Source organism: Cinclus cinclus, chromosome 10, assembly GCF_963662255.1.
Source record: "Cinclus cinclus chromosome 10, bCinCin1.1, whole genome shotgun sequence".
Classification (NCBI taxonomy): Eukaryota; Metazoa; Chordata; class Aves; order Passeriformes; family Cinclidae; genus Cinclus; species Cinclus cinclus.
This window is the reverse complement of record NC_085055.1, coordinates 12,029,120-12,051,347: the sequence shown is the minus strand read 5'-3', so window position 1 is coordinate 12,051,347 and position 22,228 is coordinate 12,029,120. Positions and strand designations below refer to the sequence as shown.

The following is a 22,228-nucleotide window of genomic DNA, read 5'->3' as shown; positions in this document are numbered from 1 at the left end:
AGAAGTAATGTTTTAGTTTTCTTAATACACTTGCTGGAAGAACAGGTTTGTCTTTCCTGACCTCACTCCTAAAATATTTCTTGTGTAACTTCTTAAAAAGCAGCAAAGTACAAGGAAATAGTAGTGAAATAGGAATGAATCACATGACTAATCAGCAAATGCAGCCCAAAAAAAAAAAAGAAGGTGGTAAAATTCGGTGGTTTTTTTTTGATTTTTCCCTGCCAGCTTCCTTTTGGCTCTGATTTAAAGGTCAGAGACATCCATTTTACTAACATCAGTGGGAAACTCCAGTTTCCCCCAGAAGTGAGTAAATAACCTCAGTGATTTATCTCCCAAAGCTATATGGTGAGGTCAGAAGACATTCTATGAGGATATTCTCAATAATGAATAGAGGTCCTGGTTACAGATACTACCTGCTGAATCCTGACACACAGTCAGTGCATAAATCCAGCTGCAGAACTGCGGCCCCTTTTTACAGTGCCAGAGCTTGATTTATTTTTCACGGCATATGTGGGGATCACTGCTGGACACTTAGTTCAGACTGGTTGCTAAGAGTGTTAACAACAGCAATGCCTATTTTTGTTTCTTATTTGGACACACTCCTGGTCTCCAGTGATTCCATAATCTCATAAAGAAAACTACTCCCCACTTGCCCTCCCCTAAAAGTTTTATGCCAACAGTGTTTGCTTGTACCTACCACAGTTATGCCCTGGAGTCATACTGGGGCAAACACTTGTAAGATTGAACTTTTTCTTTCCTGCATTGTTTTTGAGTGAATTCTGCACGACCCCTCACAATTGCAATACTCCAACAACAGAATGGAAGGAGGAGGGATAAAGTGTTACCTGCTAACCCCAGAGAGGGAGGAGCTCCCTACTTCAAACATCATCAGAATTACAAGGAAGGTGTGTACTTGGAGCACTTCCTCAATGTAGAAGTTCAAGCACACTATGCTGAAGACCTGTCCTGAGGGTGCTGTAGAAAGTCTCCAGAGGGTCATTTCATGGGGGAAAATCCTGCCAAGAGCCATTATGCACAGCTTAACCAGGGAGAAGAGCATGAGATGGTGAGTTTTATCTCTGTCTAGGTCTTACTCAGCTTGAAGCAGAAGGTGGCCCATGTTCTTCAATAAAATGCTGCAGACTGTAATTGAGTTATGGCTAGTTGGGGTATTTCCTTGGTAGAAACGTACAGTTAAAAAGGGATATATTTTTTTTTTAGCAGAAAGAAAATGAGGTTGGTTGTGTCCATTGGTTTTAACCGGTTATCCCCTCCAACAGGGGATGATGGCTCAACAGATTATTCATGTGGTGTTATAAATCTAGATGGAGGCGGTTTAATATGAGCTTGAGGGATGGGCAAGACTGGCATCCCCAGCTGTTTGAGAGCTGGATCTCCAGGATCAGCTCCAGTTAGAGAACTGGAAACCTTGGCTTTCTCCAAAACATAAGAATACCTGTTATGTTTTCATAAATTACTGGCAAATGCAATCTGTTGAATTGCCAACACTATCTCAGAAGCTGGGATTCCTAAATACAGAACTACTATATTTCTCTCCAGAGTTTCCCATGGAGAAATGTGTTCTCATGCATTTTGTAACCTCTGGAAATAAGTCCTATGTTTACATAAAATCTCTGGTCTCCTGCATGGCACTGCTCTTAAATAGCAATGCCAGTGCACGATTGAAGTGAACTTGGTGCTTCTGAGCTGCTTTGGCATTACTGTGTGTTATGAGTCAGCTATTCACATGGATTCTGTCCCTCTAACACATTCTGCTGGAGATGTCAGATCCATGATGCAGCTGTACAACCACAGTTCTTAGCCATATCTGCTAAATGCAGTGCTTCTTAAAATTCCTGTGCTGCAGAGCCACTGGAGTGCTGCTGTGAGTGCCTGCAGGATTTCAGTAGCAAAGCTATTGAAACACAGTCACTTACAAGTTGACACAACTTCCAGTTTCAGAAATCATGGAAAAGTCTTCAAAATCTCCTGTCTGAGATTCCTGTTCTAGGGAAAGAGATTGTGTCATGTGCAAACATGGATACCTGTCATCTAGCAAAGAAAAATGTAGATTTTCAGATCGCTCTCTCAGCCATCCAGGGAAGGGGAGATGCCACATTTTTGCGTAATGCAAACCTGGGGAATGCAGTAGAGAATCACCCAGCAGCATGAACTGAGTAGTGCAGGAAGCACAAGGCACTGGCTCCGAGGGTGGGGATTAATTAGCTCTGTGCAATGCGGAACCCGACTGGCTCCACCGCCCAGTTACTAAACCTGCTGGCAGCACCCCACTCCTGGCTCTAGCCCTGGTGCTGATGTGCCACTGCTCCCCAGCTCCAAACAGCTGCTGGGTTTGTGCCTCTGCTCCACCTTGCCCTGTCCTTCTAGGACTATAAACACTCTGTCGTGCTCTCACCACTATTGGTGCTGTGTCCAGCAATGCCAGAATTGAGCTGGAGCTAATTAGGTTTAAGTGGATTGTCTGGTGCTGTGTACAGTCACAGTACTCTAAATGTACCCTAAATGTCCACTTCCAGCTGTGCACTGCTGGGACACACAAGATGTGCTTGTATGGAACCAGTTATCGCAAAGATGTTCTTGTTTCTCAAAAGTATACTGAGCCTCTGTGTCCTGAATCTGGTGCTCAGGGATCTGCACTGTGAATCTGAGGTTTTCCATGCACAGCTGCTTTGTGTGCCCAGTGTTGAGTCAGTCTTCACTATGAATCCGGAGTGTCTGGCAGTTGCCATGCTCTCCATGCCTTCAGTGAGTATGATGAGTGCTCATTCATCTGGAGTTCCCAAATGGAAATTGAAGAAAAAAAGACTTGTGAAGCACTTGAGTAGAAAATGCAGTTAAAACTGTAGCCGAATTACACTAAATTAGGCAGGAATGCATGTGTGTTTGTTACATAGATGTCAAGAGAGGAAAAAAGTATAAGATAAAGAAAGACATCCTTGAAGATATATGAGCTAATGTAAGAGGATGAGGAAAAAAAAGCAATATGTGTACAGACAAAGAGAACAGCTAATGTGTGTATTTATGTGAAAGGAAAAAAGAAAGTAGTATGTAAATGAGAGGAGTTGTGAAGAAAAAGAAGGTTCTCTTTAGGTAGAAGAGTGAAGAAGAATAAATGAAGAGAATTACTTTTTTTAAAATTCAAAGCCATGAATAATATTTTTGATGTTATTTTCAACAGTCAGCTTAATCTACCTGAACCAAATTATTAACAAGCAGTTCTTGACTTCTCAAACAAAACCAGATCTCTTGGATTGTAATAAAAGAATAATGTTACAGCTAATAATAATGTAACAGCTGACACTGTGCAAGTGCCAGTTCTTCCCGAGTGGAATAGTTCAAGTAATCTGAAAGCATGCATGTAATTAATTTGAACTCTGGATGTGCAATGCTTCCCTGTGTTGAACCAGTTGTCCAATTTGTTGAGGAAAGTTGGGGAACTCTAATAAGAAGAAATGCTTTGAAGTTTTCTCCTGCATTTCAATTTCTTGGTACAGCTGAGGTGGTAGATAGTCCTGGATTTAAGAGTAATCACTCTGACTTAGGAAATCTAACCTCTATAGCCTTGTCTTTGGGATTAGTTTACAAATTCTGCAGAACATCTGCTTGACTGAAAGTTCACTCTTCTGCTATGCAGCTGAAACTTACCAAAGTATATTCAGAGCATGAGATAAACTCTCTCTCCATAAGCATTTGTAGTACCAGAAATATCTTATTAGTATGAGAGAACTCTGGACACAGCAGCTTGCCTCAGAGAAGGCTAATACTATGCTCCTCTTCTGAAAAATCTGCTTGAAGATTTTGTGAAGTACATTTACTCTGGAACACAAAGAGGAAGGAAAAACACAGCTTTATGCTCTCTGCCAGTTTGATGTTCTTCTTGGGAATAATCATTCCCTTTGCACAAAACCTTAAGTGTGAAGCTTAAGTCTTGCAGTGCAAAAGATTGTGATAGACTTTGACAGGCTGCTGCTTTGGAAAGGATTTGCCAGCAGCCTGTCTTAAGCATGTGTTCTCCCATTGCTTGTGGCTGAAGGAATGGAAGATCTGCAGTCAGTTAGCTGGTAAAACCCAGTTTACTGCTGCATCTTGGCAGCTGTCTGCCTCCTTTGAGGTGCCACAGTTCTGGAAGGAATCTGACACAGGAATTTTATATACTTTGAATTTGAAAAATGTAACTTGTAAAATTGAAATAAAATCTGAAAGGCACAATCTTGTTGCTAATGGAACAATAGTGAATGTCACTACTGGTTTCAGAGAGAACAGGAGCAAACTTCTGATGAAACAGGTTCAGCTTGGTAAGAATGAGATTCAGTTATTAAATTGCTTGTGAAACTTAGCCAGTCTTTCAAGTCTAATCCTATTATTTGTTGTTATAGCAACAGGTTGTTCATAATAGGGTACCTGTGTTGGGGTTGCCAAAAATATGACCATTCACAACCACTGTTTAGTCTCCCTGATGGTAGCTACAGGCTTTGTTTTCAGCAAAGAAAAAAGTGCTTGAATTTGTTTGACTTCTGCATTTAAATTCTGCTGTGCAGATGACCTGGCAGTTAGAGGCAATTTTTCTTTCAAACATAAGTAACAAAGACTTGCTGGACACTAGAGTGATAAGCCCTTGAATGCTGGCTTTGTGTGATTGTAAAAGCAGCTAAGAACCTTACTTGCTAACTGAGCAGGTCTGGCAGCTTTTTCTGTCCAACAATCCTGGCCCCTTCTTAGACCCTTCACTCACAAGTCAAACCACTTTGTTACAGTCACTCCTCTGACTGTTGCGAGTCGCAAGAGAAAAGGGATGTTAACAGATGAGGAAAGAAGATTTTACTATACACTACAATTTATTAAACATTATTCTATAGAGATGAGATGAATACTGTATACCAGCCTATTTTATAGGTGGTGTTTCCTCCTATGAGATAATGAGACCTTTGGAGTCTTATAGACAGCTAATCTTGACTTTATTTCCCACTATTTCCTAGTCTGACACACTCAAGAACCCAGATTATTTGACTGCAAACTCTTTTATATGCCAAATGCACTCATTGAACTCTAAAAACTTATTCATGCATTAGAAAAGTTGTCAGGGTGCAAATCTGTATTCATCAGACCCTCTCCACAAGAAGCACATCTGCACCAGTGCAACAAAATGAAACCCAGCAAAAGTTATTCCCTTAATAACATAAAAATAACTTGATATACTCTCACTGCCATCCTCTCACCAAGATTTCTGCCAGCCTTGAAAGTATTGTTTGCCATAGTGGACATGCATTTGCTTGGAGATCTTTCTAGCAGATACCAAGTGAATCCTAAATAAGGTTCAAGCATTTCTAAACCCTAATTACTATAAGTTGTTCATGTGGCTAAACAAACCTGTGTTATGTGTGTGCTTGTTCCTCCCTTCTTCATGCACTTTGTGGATATCTCTAATATTCACCTTTCTTGTGGAAGATAATAGCTTTGAGAATTTGTCTGAAGAATTTAATTTTGACTTATCTGGCAAGTGAGAAGTTTCTGCTTCAACAAGGAGTTATTCATGTATTGTTTTTTTTAATGAATGCAGCATTCATTGCTATAATCTTTGCAGCTGAAAGCACAGGGACAGAAAAAACTCCCCAACCTAACAGAACATTCTGTACTGAAGTTAAGCATGAAAGGTTCTGGCTCAGGGAACTTTGGCACAAGTCAAATTTGGAGCTCAGTCTATTTCCCTGCCTAGCTTTACTTCTCAGTGACGTGGCCCAGGTGACCCGCTCCAGACATTTCCAAACCATGGGAAATTATTTGCTTTGGCAATAGATTCCTTCATGGACATCCAGGAAGCATCAGATAGCTTTTTATTCTTTATTCTTTCCCAGCTTAGTCCTTGTAGAACTCCTGAACAGCCGTATTCAGAAATGTCACACTCATCAAGACATGAACCAATAAACCTGAACCAACATCTCTGTTCATATGGCAAATCATGCCCTTGAAGGGTCAGCTCAAAGAACAGCTCAGCAGTATCCTTCTAGTTATCTGTCTCTCTGTCTGTCTCAGAAAAGTCCCTTGTGAGAAGCAGCAAGATGCAGCACACAGTGTAATGGATATCTTGAAGAGCATGGTCTTTTCTTCCAAGATGAGCTGTTTTGTTTGTTTGCCTCTCTTCTGTATTTCATGATGAGGAATATTGATGCGTGCTTGGTTCTGGGGAGTGTCTTGGAATCTATGGATTCAAATCACTTTTTGAGATTAAACTACTCAGGAAAAAAGAGGCCTTAAAACATATGCTGGCATAGGGGGACTTGGATACATATTTTCATATATTGGTGCACGTTTTCCTAGGCAAAAATACAGTGAAATACAGAATTTGCTCTTGTTTTTTTGGTTATGTTGTCATATCAGGCTTGGGAAACCATTGAACATTTCAGTGGAAAAGAGCACTGCCAACAGAAGATGATCCCAAATGACTGCCAATCATATGCAGAGTATCCACCCTCTCTCTTCTTAGTTCTACTAGTACAGCCTTACTGACTTCTCAGACATTGGGTGTAAGACACAAAAACTGAAAATTAAAGGAGTGATTCATGGGCAGAAGCAAGATGCATATGGCAGCAATCCTGTTCTTCCCCACCCTGATATTCATGCCCATCCCTATTCTCAAGTACTATTCCAGTTATTCCAGGTCCAGCCATATACTGAAGGAAGTCCGAAGGCGTGTTCTTTTAGCAGTTCTTCCCTTAGGCATCTCTGTCTCCTTGGGAGATCCTTTACCTTGCTGACAAACTGTGAACCAAGCATCTGGAACCTGCTAGTAAGCAATTACTGTGAAGAGTAAGTTCACGTTGTCATATGTACTATTCTGTATGCTGGTGCTGGCACTATCTCTTAAACCTTTTTGTTAAGGTTACAGCTAGGGAGAATTGAATGGAGACCCTTTACCTTTATAGGAGCATGTGAATTTTAATAGCACATGACTGCCACACCAACTGCCTCCTAGTGACCTTGCCTGTCTGCTGTAGTCCATGAGCTTCCTTCTACCAGCTGCAGAGTCGCCTTATTCTCTTGATCTGCTCAGAGATTATAGAAACCTTTCAAAATGCTGTGTGTGCATCTCACAGGTGGTATAACCAGGTTCTGTGCAGTGCAGACCAGTTTCCTGTGTTGTTTACCATACTTTTTCCTCACAGTTGCCAACATTTCCCCTTAGAAACCTCTTGGAGATTGCCTACGAAGACAGAGTGTGTCTTTTGGAGAATGCCACAAAGCAGGTGTGCCAAGGCAGCGTGTGGAACCACAGGGCAGGGCCTGCATTTCACATAACAAGCAAAGACACCAGCACAGAACCAGGAATTATGCATTAGTCACCCTTACAATTACATTGCCTTTTCTTCTCACCTTATAAATGGATCTTGCAATATCTGCAGCTGCAGATATCTGATCCTCAGAAGCAGATTGCACGTTTTCTGCAGATATGCTTGGAAGAAGGGAATTGAAGCACCTTAACCCTTATGTTAGCAAATTCTCCTGGTTACCTCATGTAGTTGCAGCTGTGGAATCTCCCATCTTAGCTTAGGCTGCATCTCCTCTGCAAATTCACGGTATATATTTCATTTCAAGTTTACTAAGTCCCTGCTAGCAGTACTGGGAGGAAATTTGGCCACAGTACCAAGATCTGCAGCTCTTGAAATGTAATGCTGACAGACATCTCTTTGATGTTTTGGGCAAGTCACCTTGCCTCACTGTAACAATTTCCCCAGCTTTAAAAATGAAATAATAATACCTAGTCATACAACTAAGATGAGTAGCTTCCTTTGACCCTCTGAACATGTAAAACATTCTGCAAGTGTTCATTAGATGTTCTTACTAACAGTTATTATTATTATTGATATTATTATTGTTATTATTATCTATTATATGTTAGGCCAATGGCACATTGGCAAGCTCCAAAATTCCCGTACTGGAGCTGTCATGGAAGATGGCAACAGTCACAAAAGCTGTGTCTGTGCCAAGTTGTGCACAGCAGCTTCAACTGGTGCCGGCACACATGTCATTCAGCACCGAGCAGTGACACTGTCTGAATCTCTGAAATGTAGGTGCATTAGTGCAGATCACTGCTAGAGCAGTGGAGCAGCCCTTCTAATGCAGCAGTTCTGCACTTATCACTCACCATCCCCTGGTCCAGATATATTTAAACTCTGCAGCTGTCTGACCCTTAAAAAAGCTGGCCATCAAATCTGAATTCCTGACTTCGAATAAAGGTTTGAACCTCTGTATTTTTTTATAGTTTCTTCTCATGCACACACAAAACAGTGTCTCATGCCAAGTTTCACAATGACATAAAAATCGTGGTTAGGCTACAGCAATCTGGATTTTGTGAAGGTGGATGAAAAGTTCTGTTGAAGATGCAAATTTTTGGTAATTATGCTTAAGACATGTAAAGTAGCCAAATACAAGTTCAATGGATTCTTTTTCACAGTACCATACCTAACAGTACCTATGGGAAAGCAGTGAATGACAGGAAGGTATAGTACTCCCGGCATTTCTTTAGGAGAAATAGTAATGATTTTTGTCTTCTCTTTGCTGTACAGGACATACTTGGCTACAAAACTCAAGGTTGTCGAAAGGCTTTGTGCATTGCTGGATACATCTTGTCCTGTGGGGCTCTGAGGCTGCTGTTTTACTGGAAGCCAGAGTGGGATGTGTGGGTAAACTGCATCCGATGCAGCTTGGACGAAGCAGATATTGTTCTGCTTAGAACAACAGTAGGTGCCTACTTTAATCTTTTAATTAGTCCCTAGTAGGTAGCTCTTTGGAAGGTGAATTAACTCTAAGGTATCCAGTTAGCTGAAATCTCTTACATTGCTGGTTTCTTGCAATGTCTTATGTGTACCACTGTTGATCTAAAGAACATCAAAGTATTCCACAAATTATGTGTATGATGATGATGGGAATGGAGGATAACAGCTGATCAGACAAAGTGAATGACATTGGGGTGATAAAACCCATAATATCTGTGGTTTCAAGACTGTTGTTTGTTCTCAGACCTTCCTTCTCCTTTCTACCATCCCTGTGGTTTATACATTGTAGCCTTGTGCTCCAGATTCTAAAGCATCTGTTTGTTTGGCAGTATCCAGCAGATTCTGTTTCCCTCACTTGGCGGCTCTGGTGAAGATGTCCCTCTCAGCCAAAATTAATCTACTGGGCCAAATTAAAATTTTGTCTAGAAGTGTCCCCAGCAGTGTCCAAGTGTGTCATGAGGGATCAGTACAGAGAAGAGGCCAAGCCTACACTGCTTGTTTTCTTGGCTCTATGTTTCCATTTTCTCTCAGCCCTTCCCCATGTCCAATAAGCTTGCAATCCTGCAGTTAATGCTTTCAGAGCTGGTACATTATGCTGGTAGTCTCCTGACACAAGTCTCTGTCTGTTGAGGACTGTATTGAAGCACTGCAGCCTATGCAAACCCTGGTTTTGTTTCATAGAAGCTACCTCAACAGTAAAGAAGCCAACTGAGACTTGGGTCTGAACCCCAGCTGAGCCTGAATACTCCAGGAGCTGGCAGGGTTGGTTTACTTCCAGAAATTTGATTTGTTCTGCTTCAGAGGTTCCTGAACAATGGCATTTTCAATGTTTACAACTGCAAAATAGATCACTTTCTGCCTCTGTGTTTCAGCTGCCTTCTTAAATGAGCAGAGCAGCATGCAGTTAAAATCCCAGGTTTTGAAAATCACAGATCTGCCTGTTGAATACTTTATAATGACACAATCTGCATCCTAATAGTCCGGGGGTATGTTTTTTCTTTTATTAAAAACACCATATTAAGCTCAATATCCCTTTTTAATCTTCAATTTAGTTTGCATTATTAATTACCTATTCTTGTGTGTAATTTTAAAAAGATGTGCCATGCCAAGCACTTTTCAAATAAATTAGTTTTTAAATGATCCTTTGTGTAATTAAACAGGAATTGAATCATGTTTATGTTCTTGTTATTCAAGAAGCTTTCTCAAATATGCTCTGGGTGTTTGAAAATTTAAGATTTCCTTCATGATTGTTTGTGTTAAAATGACAGTTTTGTTTTGTTTTGCTACATTCTGATTATATCAGTCCTCAAATGTGATGTCTACTGCTAATGAGGGTACAAGTAATCTCATCAGCTCAATTCCTGGAATTATTTTTGCTTCACATAAAACCTTAATTCTTAATTCATCATTATCTCTGAATTTGCAATATAAGAGCCTATTAACTCACTTTTGTTATTGAATTTTGATTTACTTTAGTTCAAATAATGAGCACCTGTGTTATTCACTGGTTCCCATCTCAATCTGCATCCCAATGTCTACTCATTCTGAAATCTACATTTAAGATAAATATCAGAAAATAAATGTTATTCTACTGAAAAGACCAGTTTAAGAGGAAAAGAGGGCAAATAAGATATATAAACATTATTAAAGTTATTTTTTTAACATTTAAATGATTCCAAAGGATTCATATTTGTTCCAGAAATATTTTTTACTGTGCTCCTTTTCAATTAAAAGTTTCATAACTGCAAAACTGCTCATACAGAGAATGTAAGTCAGTCTCACAGTTGGCCTTAATGCATGTAGTTCAGTGTTTGGGACTGAAACTTAGCACGTGGCTACTCACTGCAGTAGTTGCTCTAATCTCTCAGACTGTACTACCAACACTTGTTATCAGGCAGTTTTAATGTTCAACTTACTGTAGAAAAAATGGGAAGGTCATGAACTCAGTTTGTGGTTAAAGCTTGTCTAAGGTGCAGTAAGTGCTGACATACTTCTTGCAGTGAAGTGTTAACTCGGGAGTGACTTAAAGGTGCTGGCGCTAAACACACATTTTGCAGCACAGTGCTTTGTTCCTTTTGATCTTCCCTTTACTGTGTGGTCACTGCATCTCAGATTGTCCTGTGCTCTTTGCCTGTCCTAGATCTTGACCTGGGTGTTCACATTCCATCCTTATCATCCAAACACCAAACCTGTGGTCACTGAAGTATTTGCAGTACTTGCATTTTGACAGGACAGTGGTTCTGTTCCTATTAGAATGATTTTTCTCTAAGTCACAAGTGTTGGGAGTGTTCTGTTGGCTAATCCTTAAAAAAAGACAGAGTAGTGCTCTAGGAAGGCTACTGCAATTACTGACTCCAAGGTGAAAGTGGGTTTGGTCTGTGATTGGAGCAAATTGTGACACTTCTCTTCAATACTCAGGATGATTTTCGGATTTATTCTCGTAAGACTGTGACATGGATCTCTGTGTCTGCATTTATCAAAAGCACATCAGATTATCCAGCCACTGAGGAAGACTCAATCATCAGCAAAGCTATAATGAAGCCAAGTTTGCAAGTAAGTATTCCCTGCATCTTCTGGGAGATGATGGCAAATCTCAGCCATGCTTCAGGGAGTGAAAGCGAGCTGTGAAACACATCCAGCTAAGAATCTTGCAGCTTGAGGAACACAGTGAGCTGTGGAAAAAGAAGAGAGCTGTGCTCAACAGTACTCACCTCTGTAAAAAATTCTCTCTTTTTCTGACGGGGTTATGAAATTACAATTCTCACTATTTCTGAGAAAAAACCTGTGTTATAAGTAGGAGAGTTGGCAGTGGAGAATCAGAGCTCCAAAGAAATAAAACATTCCTGGCATATGAATCAGGAATTTAGGGGTGACTGTGTGTCTGAAAGGAGACTGTGCAGAAATGAACACATCTGCCCCAGTAACATGAAAACTGGGATGAATGCAGCTGATGGGGAATAGAACTGAAAAGTACCCGAGTGACATCAGTATTATGTTTCATCAACACATTTTGCTTCCTTGCCTTTGTATGCACCAATTTGTTCTTTAAAGTACGTCTGCTGGAGTCAGGTAAACAGGAGTCACTGTTAACTGTTCTTGCAAAAATATGTCCTGATTTCTGCCAGTTTTGTAGATTTGAGATCCTAGGGAGACACTGGGGAGAAGGTAGAGGATGGATTGATCCAAGCAGATCTCAGTGTCCCTCATTAGCTGAGGAAATGTAATTATCCCATGTCTAAAACATTTACCAGACAGTTCAGTTATGTGCCTTGCTTAGCATTACATGTTAAGTTTGTGTGAGCAATTGGAATTCAAAACTATAAATTTGCTAATATCTGGCTTGTGATTATAGATACTAGAGCATTAGACCAGGAGGAGGAATCCAGAAAAGAGCTATTTTCCCTTTCAGGAAATAAATTTCAAACTTACAAGAATTTCTTTTTATATCTGCAACAATTTTTAGTAAATAGTTTCAATATAAAGCTAACTTCAGCTGAGCAAAGCTGTTGCTTTTTCTACTGTGGACATATATTAACGTACATAGGAAAGTTTAGTGCCAACTAGTTTAACCAACTGGCACAATATGAAGAAAGTGGAGGTAGGTCTGTAACATTCTTTGGAGGCTCAAATTAGTAACATAAAAAAGCCAAATATAACCCCAAATAATAGGCCCTTTGAACACCACTTTCATATCAATCAAAACATCTAGATAGAAAAGACCAGATTTCAAAGCAGCAAAGAGAGAACAGTTTAACCCTTCCCTGGCAATTCAAAAGCGCCTACTTATAAGCTAATTATAAAGTTTTTTTTGCCATTTAAGCTACCTAAGTCCACAGAGTTGTGTGTAGTACCCAAGAACTGTCAAGGGTCTCTTCCAACAGGGAGCTGAGTCCCTCACTTCCCACTCCGGTTTTTAGCACTGCAGATATTGCAGCTCCTGTTGCATGAAATCCTGACTTCACACCTCTTGTTAAGTTAATGACTGTGGTTATAGCTCCATTTTGAGTCAGTGGATGAGCTGAGTCTAGATTTCATTGGCCTATAACAATGCTTATTGCACTGGGTAGGGAAGAGTTCCCTGGAGCTGATTTCTTTATCACTCATGTGTACAGGTGTATAGCACTGCCTTCTGCTAGCTGATAGGAAGTGCCATGATCTCTAATAGGCTTTGTTATTGTTGTGTGGGACAGGACAGACTCCTCTTGCAAGTTACAAATGACACCGTGTGTTCCTAATGGATAACTGCTTTGCAAGGGCTTAGCATTAGCAGTGACTCAGTATCCTGGGATGGCCTTTCTTGTCTGTTGGCACACCTGTTTAGCTGAAGGACTCAACACCATACTTGGAAATGGCCCAAAGCCCCCTGCTTTCCCCAAAGCCAGAGAGAAGACAAGGGAGCTATTGGCTGAAGACAGGCTTTTTCAGCTGCTTGTTTACCCACCATGGCATCAGTGATCTCTTACGTTCATTCTGTGAGATCAGAGTGAAGATTACTCCTTTATTCACAAAGAACACTGCTTTGGACTTGCTTTACCTAAAGATCTGTAAAGCTTACTGGAACCCGCACTGAGGTGGGGATCCCAATCTATGATTCAACTAGGAGTCAGTGTATGCAATCCTCCCTCCTTGCCCCCATAAAATTTCCTTTATCTGTACTTGACCCCAGTGAGGATGCCTAGATGAGTTCTGTGAGCAAGTCTCAGAGTATTTTTGTTTGCTGTGTTGCATTTTTGTTTGCTGTTTTGTTTTCCAGGTGAAAACTATCCAAGTACAAAAAATCCGCTATGTCTGGAATATCTATGCAAAACAGTTCCAGAAAGTTGGGTGAGTTCACTGCACTGGTTGCACAAGTCTCTGAGGAAGTCAAGTGTCTTTGTGAATAATATCCTAAGGAAAACACTGCCTTTCTGTTTTAGAGTCCTAGAAGACCACTACACTTGCTCAGCAATACATGATAAATTTGGTTCTGGTCTCACCTGCAATGAACAGAATGTCAGGTACACATTTTTAAACACTCAACGTATGGATTACAAAGAGATATAAATTCCCTCTGTTGGTGCATTTCCCAGGAGTTTTTTGTGTATTTATTAATATGCACATAATTTTAGATGAAACAGCCATGCATAGAAATATTGAATGCAAAGGGCTAGAGAATGTTGTTTATTCCTAGTCCAAGATTTTGAAGTATCTCAGTATTCATCACTGTTATTGTTCTCAATCAGGAAATAACTATGTCCTGTAACTAACTTTAAGCAGTTCTTATTTGGAGTAAGAGAAAATCTCTGTGAAAGAGTTGTGTGTATCTCTGCAGATAAGTTCTGTGTTTGCTTCTTCACTGAGGCTCCAAATGGACTAGTTCTGGTCATTGAATTTATTCTCATAAACTGCTGTGTCATTAAGCAAGTTACCGAACATGTATTTCTGAAACTATTAAATAGAGAATTAATCTTCAGTTGATTGAATACTGAAAATCCAGCTTCTGACCTTAGCTCATGTCAAATCTTACATTCCAATCAGTCTTAACTTTTTTGTAAAATTATTAGGGTTTGAATCATTTAGTTTTAGATGAAGAATTCCTTTGGTTATGGTATCTCAAGGAATTTTTGTATGATGGAAACATTTGCCTAACAGGTTGCGTTACACCTCTTGCCTGCATACGTGTCATTGCTACTGCCATCTTTTCTGACATAAGCACTGTAGGGACATTTAATTTTTTTTCTTGAAGAAACATCCTCCCAGCCTTTAAACTGGGATCTAAAAGAAGCTCTCAGGACTACTGAAATCTGCATTTCCTTGAGCAAGTGACATTGTCATTATTTTATCTGTGAGTGATGTATCTTTATCCCATACAGGAGAGTTATATGTGGGCCAAACACTATTGATGTTCCAGTGATCCCTATTTGGAAACTACTCATCAAAGAGGTTAAGCATTTCTGTGGCTTTTATTCTAAGCTGCTTGTGAGACCACATGCGAATATAGTTGATTCTATATCTGATTTAACTTCCCACTACTCACTCTCCAAGCACATTTCTTTTTCAACTCCTGTTGAAAGCTGTTCCATGAAATAATCATAAATTCATTCCCTATCCTCCATCCTCATGCCTGTATGTCTGCTTGTTATTTCGATGTATCTGTGTCCTGGGAGCTCATTCTGTTTGTCTTCTGAGGGTCATTGAAGGTTTCCAAGCTGCACTGGAAATCAAATCTTTGATTTTGACAGCCTGTCAAAAGGGCTGTCTCTTAATCAACAGAGGTTAAGTGAACAGCAGTACCTGGTACATGCCTACAGCTGCAGAGGGATCCAATGAGCTCATGATTTTGGGCACAGCATCTCACAAAGCACTAGTATCTCTTTCAGACAGGAATGATATGTGATCTAAACATGTTGTTTGTGGTGGCATGCTTATGGTATGTGAGCTCCATGCTCACACCACAATTTGCTCTTCTCTCACCTTTGTTACATTTCCTGTAAGAAGTAAACAAAACAAGGATTGGGCTGAGTCATTCACATCCCAAATAATATCCCATTGGTTCATATTATTTGGCCTTTCTGACAGATGAAGATGGTCCGATCTGATTAGACTAAAGTGACTGCTAAGAAAATTACAAAGGGGTTCAGAAGTCACAATACTTAATGTGTCTTATTCCAGACCTTTTCTAACAGGTTGGACTGTCTAGTTATATTGGGGCCATTTAAATATGGCCAGCTCTTTACTATTGCTGTCTCTCCAAACAGGTCCTAAATCCATTTTACGTGTTCCAGCTGTTCAGTGTGTGTTTGTGGTTTGCTGAAGATTACATGGAGTATGCCACTGCTATCATAATCATGTCTCTCCTCTCAATATTTTTGACTGTATATGATCTTAGAAAGGTGAGACATCACATTTTTTCCACGAGACAGGTTTACTAATGTCTGGCAAAAGCCAGCATGTTACAACATGCACACAGTGCAACGAGTCTTACTCAGAGGTTTAGTCTTGTGACATTGTGTAGTAGCAGGTGCAATGGCCTGGTCTCCTAGTCATCATAATCTCTGTGTGGTACCTTACCCACATCCTCCCTTCCCCATTCCAGTGTTTCACTTTGTAACATTTTGTTAGGCTCTCCATAATTAGGGTGGGGAATTTCTTTCTCTGTGTGGTTGTATAGCTCCTGGTAAAGCCAGTACCCAGTTTCTGAAGGCTCTCATAACCACAAATAACAAAAGGAAATAATTGTTAGTGGACATATTGCATCATGTAAGTAAGATGTAACACTTTTTTGTGTGTTCTTTAATTTATAGCAATCCACTAAACTGCACAGACTGGTTGAGTCTCATAACAACATCATGGTCACTGTCTGCAGAAATAAGGAAGGTGATTCCTCTATGCTTCTTTTTTTCAGTGTTTTGTTTCTATAGCAATTTATATCAAACCAAATCTGTATAGTAACAGATTTATTCCAAGTGGTTTTCCTCTTCTGTTTCTCAGCTCAGTTAACTCACTTCTGCACATAGAGTTAATTTGACTTAGAAATATGTTGTGGCACATCAAACATATTAGTAATTGAGTGCAACCTTAGCAGAAAATTGTCAGGAAAACAAAGTAATTTTTCTTAAAGCAGTGGTGACATAGCCAAAAACATACCCATTAAATGGCTGTGAGTCCACCTAATTGCTCCATGCAAAGTCTGTTCATTGTCAAAATATCTAGAGCACAATCCAAAGAGATGAAATAAAATAAAGAATTATAGATCCAAGGCTCTTTACTTAGGTCAGTTGATTGGAACACTAATGATTTATTGGGCTCCTGGGTAGATAAGGAGGAATTCTACAGTTGGAACTGATGCCTAGGCTTTTCTTAAATATGGGAGGTTGTGTACTTAGGTCCTGCTATGGTCCTTCATTTGTCAGCCATTATAAAGATTCTATTAAGCAAGTAGTTCCTTGTATTTTTTTCCCCTTGCTACAGAGTAATATGTGAAGGACAATTACTTGTATTACTTGTCACTTTCAGGTTTCCAAGAGTTGGAATCACACCGTCTTGTTCCTGGAGATATGCTGATTTTGAAAGAGGGCAAAACCCTTTTGCCTTGTGATGCCATCCTGGTCAGTGGGCAGTGCACTGTAAATGAAAGCATGCTGACAGGTACAGCTCCTCCCTCTCAGGTTTGCCACCTGAGCACCATCATTGCCCCATGGCTTCAGCCAGTGGCACAGGACAGACAGTGTTATCATGTGCATCCCTTTCTGTGAGACAGTCCATAGCTGGCTGAGAAAGGGATTCTTTTGGTTCAATATAATAGACATTGAATTGTTGTTAATTGTCTAAACAGACAATATGGACTTTAGGAAGTACAATTCATCCTTTTCTACCTTCCTGGGGTGCAGCATGTAGGAAGAGGTGATCTGATTAGAAAGGAAAGAATGGACAGTGATGAGGAGTGACCAGGAAAGGAAAAGAAAATGAATATGAAGCAAAGTTGTTCCTACACAGGGCCCACAGTCCCCTCTGGCTGCAGGGGTTTCTGTCACTCTCCGGATGTCCCATCACTGCAACATCTCCGGACTGTGGAGTATCTGTCTAGCCCTCCAGACACTCAGCCTCATATTGGTGTGATAGCAGTGGAGGACACACCAGGTGGGAGAGGTCACTGGAAAGCAGGGGTTTTTGGTGCAGGAGGAGGTCACAGTTCTATTTCTTGTCTTTAAATTTGGTCTTGGTCTGAATTAAACTGAAACTGACAGTTGTAAAATTTCATATAAATAAGGAATTCCAGAAACAGCTTCATTTAGAAAACTTCAGCTGTCACAAAATATTTCTTCACCTTAGTGTCTGCTTTGACATAAATAGGGTATTTGTCACCTGTCAAGCACTGAGCTAAAGGCCCTCCATTTTACTAGAGAAGGAAAATAGGGGATATCATGTTCCTACCTGCTTGAGGGAATGTGTAGTGACCTGCACGTAAGGTTCAAATTAGGTAAACAGCTTGTGATCATTCTAAGGCAGTCATGCAACACCAGTTCAAGTTCTTATAAAGTCTCTACATCTACAGCCAGGGTTTGGAGTCTTTGGACTGCTTTCAGTTCTCAGACTTACATGAACCTGCTGTGCTGATACAAAGAAAAACTCTTCTCTGGCAGTCTGTTTGCTAGGCTTTAGGCTCAATTCACTCTGCAGATGTCAAAATATAAAAGTAATTTCTGTAAGCTGGTTTCTCTAGTAAATACCTTTGACTTACTGCCTCTTTGTCTAGGTACTTATTTGAAAGCCAGGCTGTTATTCAGTGTACTGCAGTTTTCCTCATCTGAGATAATCTTCTCTAGGAGAAAGTATTCCTGTAACAAAGACCCACCTACCCCGAGCTGATAATTTCAAGCCCTGGAGAGTGTACTGTGCAGAGGATTACAGAAAACATGTCCTCTTCTGTGGAACAGAGGTCATTCAGACCAAGGCAGATGACGGAGGAGTAGTGAAAGCTGTGGTGCTGCGGACTGGTCAGTCAACACTTGAGTTCACTTTTCCTTCCATGATTTTTCTCACTGGAACTGTGTGACAATGTATCAAATCACATTAAGTTAAAGGCACTAATCCATATTTACAACAGGCAGATAGGAGAATCATTATCCTGGGCTGGGCTAAGTTATTATGCATTGTTTCTTTTTGCTTGGCATAACTTCTACAAAAACTGCCAGCATATAATTACGAAGAAGAATTTTGCTTTCCTTCTAAGACATTGAAAAAATCCTTCCCTCTAAGACAAAAATAACTCTTCTCTGTATCCTGCAGATAAGGTCACATACACTGAAATGAAACACCTCAGCCTTCTTTCATATGTTGCAGAAATTATGAAAAATTTTGAAGCCCTCCATTCTTTGCGGGGAGTTTTTCGAGATATTTTCCCCTTGGAATGATTTTAATTTTTCTTTCCAGGTTTCAACACAGCCAAGGGGGATCTGGTGAGGTCCATTCTCTACCCTAAACCCATGAACTTCAAGCTGTACAGAGATGCCTTGCGGTTCCTGATGTGCCTCATAGCATTTGCTGCCATTGGAATGATTTACACAGTGTGTGTATTTGCACTTAATGGGGTGAGTTATTAAATGCAGGAGAAATGGTTCACCTGAAACCCTTTTAAAACAGTTCACTCATTCTCATGCAATAAGGTCAATGTGAGAAGAGTTATACGCTGTAAACAGTAGTTCTGCAAATTTTAAAGCCTAATTCATTTAGAACTTCTTCAGAAACTTTCAAGAAATCACTTCATGCCATAATAATTATCTACCAATGTAAATTTCAAGTCATGAGTTGCAAGTCTGACTCTGCTTTTGAATCATTTTTCTCCTGGGGAATAATCTACAATCAGTTGGCTCAGAAGATTATTTCCCCTTAGGATATCAAAGAAAGTATGTTTAAGAACATATTCTTGCATCTGCTTTGCAGTTTTTCCATTTTTCCTTTTCTTATTTTTTTAAATTTAACTTCTCCATTGTAATATGTAAAATGCATGCTGATGCTATCTCAATTGCTGAAATAGTCTTGTCAATCTTTTAAGACTGAATCACAGGATGTATTAAACACTTTCTCTTCTGTGAGGGTTTATGCAAAGGTGGGTGGCAAGTACTTCATTCTAACACAAAATAGATGCCAAATATTATCAAACTGGTGTGTTCTGTGGTCTGAGACAGTATCAGTTAAGGGAGAACCAGAACACCATGGAAATTTGGCACATCAAATGCAGCATGATTTGTGGTCAAAGGCCTAAGCTCAGAAGTAGTAATAGTAGATCTCTGTGATGGTTTGCAAGTGTTTCTGAATTGTAGGTTTGCTTTAGTTTGCAGTGTCTCAGTCCTGGGACCCCAGTTTGAAAAGCATTCAATTCTTTAGCATTCATATCAAGTGCTCAGAATAACAGTGCCCACACTCAGCATCCTGGCAGTCAGTTTTACAGTGATCTCTGAGCTCCCAAATTATAGATTGCTTTTACAAATGTAAATGCTACTTCCATACCTCTTGCTGCAGGTAAAAGCAATTTTCTTTCACAACTTCTAGAACATAAGGTCAGAAGTCATTAGCTCATACATTCTGCCCTCATTTTCAGCACCATCCCATATGTCTCACCTGTCACCTTAACATGGAGTCCAGAGCTGTGCCTGTAGGCATTTGGATGAATGCCCATATAAATAGCAGATTCCTGTGTGCTGTGTCATGGGAAAATGGGTTTGACTGAGGGTTTAATGATCTAGCTGGCATGTTTGAACACATGTGTTTTGGAGGAGGCCATGAACTCTGCCTGGCAGGTTTGTTTTCATGGAGAATGGATGAAGGCCTGGAGGCTGCTCTTTAGCAGTGATGAGGCTTTAAAGCCTCTGGTTAAATCAAGCCTATTAATTTCTTAGGGAGATGAATACATGATGGACCACAGGCAGAAAACAGTACAGCCTGGTGCACCTGCAGTGGAGGGGAGGAGGGATGAAGAGGGCTACACCCAGCGCAAGCATTCCTTGACACTCTTCCTGATAACTGTCCTTGTTATTATGTCAGGAGGAGACAGGAGAAGTGGTGAAGAAGGCTTTGGATGTTATCACTATTGCTGTCCCACCAGCTCTGCCAGCTGCCTTGACAACAGGAATCATTTATACCCAGCAGAGGTTGAAGAAAAAGGGCATCTTTTGCATCAGCCCACAGAGGATCAACATGTGTGGACAGCTGAACCTTGTCTGCTTTGACAAAGTAATGGCTGTGTGGTGGATATGTCCTCAGTGGTAATGGGAGCCATGCTGGGGCTGGGAGGCTGAGGTTTGGTTGAGCATTTCCATTGTATTTTACAAACACAATGACCAGTGTCATGTACTTAAGTTCTTGTTGTCTGAACAGAAGCTGTGGAAAATTTTTGTTTTTCTTGGAATCTAGGAATTGTCTGGTAGCCCGTCTGCTCTGCACTGGGATGGTATTTTTGGACAGTAACTTCTTAAAATAAGTCTTGTTTTTTATTCCTATTGGAGCTCTCATGTGGGAAGTTAATTTAAATGTGCATTTTAACTTAGACTGGCACCTTAACAGAAGATGGCTTGGATCTTTGGGGTTTGCTGCCCTCTGAAAGAAACTGGTAAGGCTCCTTGATACACCAATGGCATCTAAACTTGGTGGGGGTAGTGATTGGATTCTTCCACTAGACAAAGGACCAAATTTGAAAAACAGTTATTGTAAAACAGTTAAGCAGTTTGAAGTTTTCCCATATTTCAGTTTTAAATTTTATTTCTATATCCTCTGGGAAATTAATTGTTTGCCTTATCTCAGGGGTCCTGGTCCACATGAAAAGATGCAGCCACTGTTGCCATCATTTGACACAGCATGTCTGGGCAGACAGTGTTCAGTAGACAGCCTGAGTTAGATCTCAAAGCTGCGGTGTAACCACAACCCTTTATAGCAGGAAGTCACTGTTACCCACAAGATCGACACTCTGTTCTTTCAGTGGCCTTGATGTTGCCCATTTACATTTGCAGAAATGTGCATACACAGAGTTCCTCAAACTTATATCAGCTTCAGAACTCAGAGAATCTTTGCACAAGCCTCAAGGAAGATATTTTATAATAATCTGATCCTCTCCCCATCCCATTGGACTCCCTAACTAGGCATAACACACCTGGTTTGAGCATGTGTATCCCAGCCTTAAAAGGTGCATGAAAAGCAGCTTATGGGGGAGGACAAATCCCCAGAACACGTGTGTGGTGTGCGCTCAGGATGGGATTTTAACTGCCCCCAGTTTAGGATATTTTTTCTGTTAGTCTTATGTTGTTTGGTGTTCTCTGAGAGTAACTTTTATGGTCTTTTTTGCTTTAGCTTTCAGGATATTCATAGTTTCCCTGCAGACCACACCCTGCCTTGGGGCCCAGTGTTCAAAGCACTGGCAGTTTGTCATTCATTGATTGTTTGGGAGGGCAAGATCCAAGGAGATCCACTGGATGTGAAAATGTTCGAGGCTACTAACTGGGTAAAAATGTAATTTGTTGTTATGCAAACAGTGGGGAGATCACCTTGCCATCTCAGGTTTAGCCAGACACCTATCAAAGTTATGAAAAACTCAGGAATTCTGTTAAATAACTCCCATGAAACAGGAATAATTGAGTTTCTTTTAACACCAAAAATATTTTTGTTCCTCACAATCATGTTGAGATGATAAAAAATATCCAGATGATTTGTGGAATACTTCAGGAGCAGAGATTTCTACATTAATACAAATTCTTGAGTATTATTTCTTCATTGAGTCTATGTTATATCTAAAGATTTTTCTTCATTTAATGTGTTGTAATGAATAAAGGACTTACTGTTGGTGAGAGGACAGTCTATTTGCTGTGCAAGGGTACAGCTGTGTCTTAGTGAACCTGGTGAGGCATTGTACTCAATTGCTAAGAGAGACACGAGTTTCCAGTATTAGAAGTGTTTAGTTTGACATC

The 22,228-nt window shown here is 40.2% G+C and overlaps 1 protein-coding gene across 1 annotated transcript in view; it reads left to right on the top strand.

Annotated features, from left to right (window-relative positions):
- Positions 1–1,003: 1,003 nt before the first annotated feature.
- Positions 1,004–22,228, top strand: part of ATP13A4 (ATPase 13A4) — a 37,237-nt gene continuing 16,012 nt past the window's right edge. Inside the window, exons 1-14 of the mRNA XM_062498814.1 lie at positions 1,004–1,066; positions 8,583–8,756; positions 11,211–11,345; positions 13,546–13,616; positions 13,709–13,789; positions 14,645–14,714; positions 15,530–15,664; positions 16,076–16,148; positions 16,788–16,919; positions 18,098–18,268; positions 18,705–18,862; positions 20,316–20,504; positions 20,819–20,880; positions 21,615–21,765. Of these exons, the coding sequence (XP_062354798.1) occupies positions 1,004–1,066; positions 8,583–8,756; positions 11,211–11,345; positions 13,546–13,616; positions 13,709–13,789; positions 14,645–14,714; positions 15,530–15,664; positions 16,076–16,148; positions 16,788–16,919; positions 18,098–18,268; positions 18,705–18,862; positions 20,316–20,504; positions 20,819–20,880; positions 21,615–21,765 (1,665 nt within the window). The remainder of the gene's footprint in view (positions 1,067–8,582; positions 8,757–11,210; positions 11,346–13,545; positions 13,617–13,708; positions 13,790–14,644; positions 14,715–15,529; positions 15,665–16,075; positions 16,149–16,787; positions 16,920–18,097; positions 18,269–18,704; positions 18,863–20,315; positions 20,505–20,818; positions 20,881–21,614; positions 21,766–22,228) is intronic.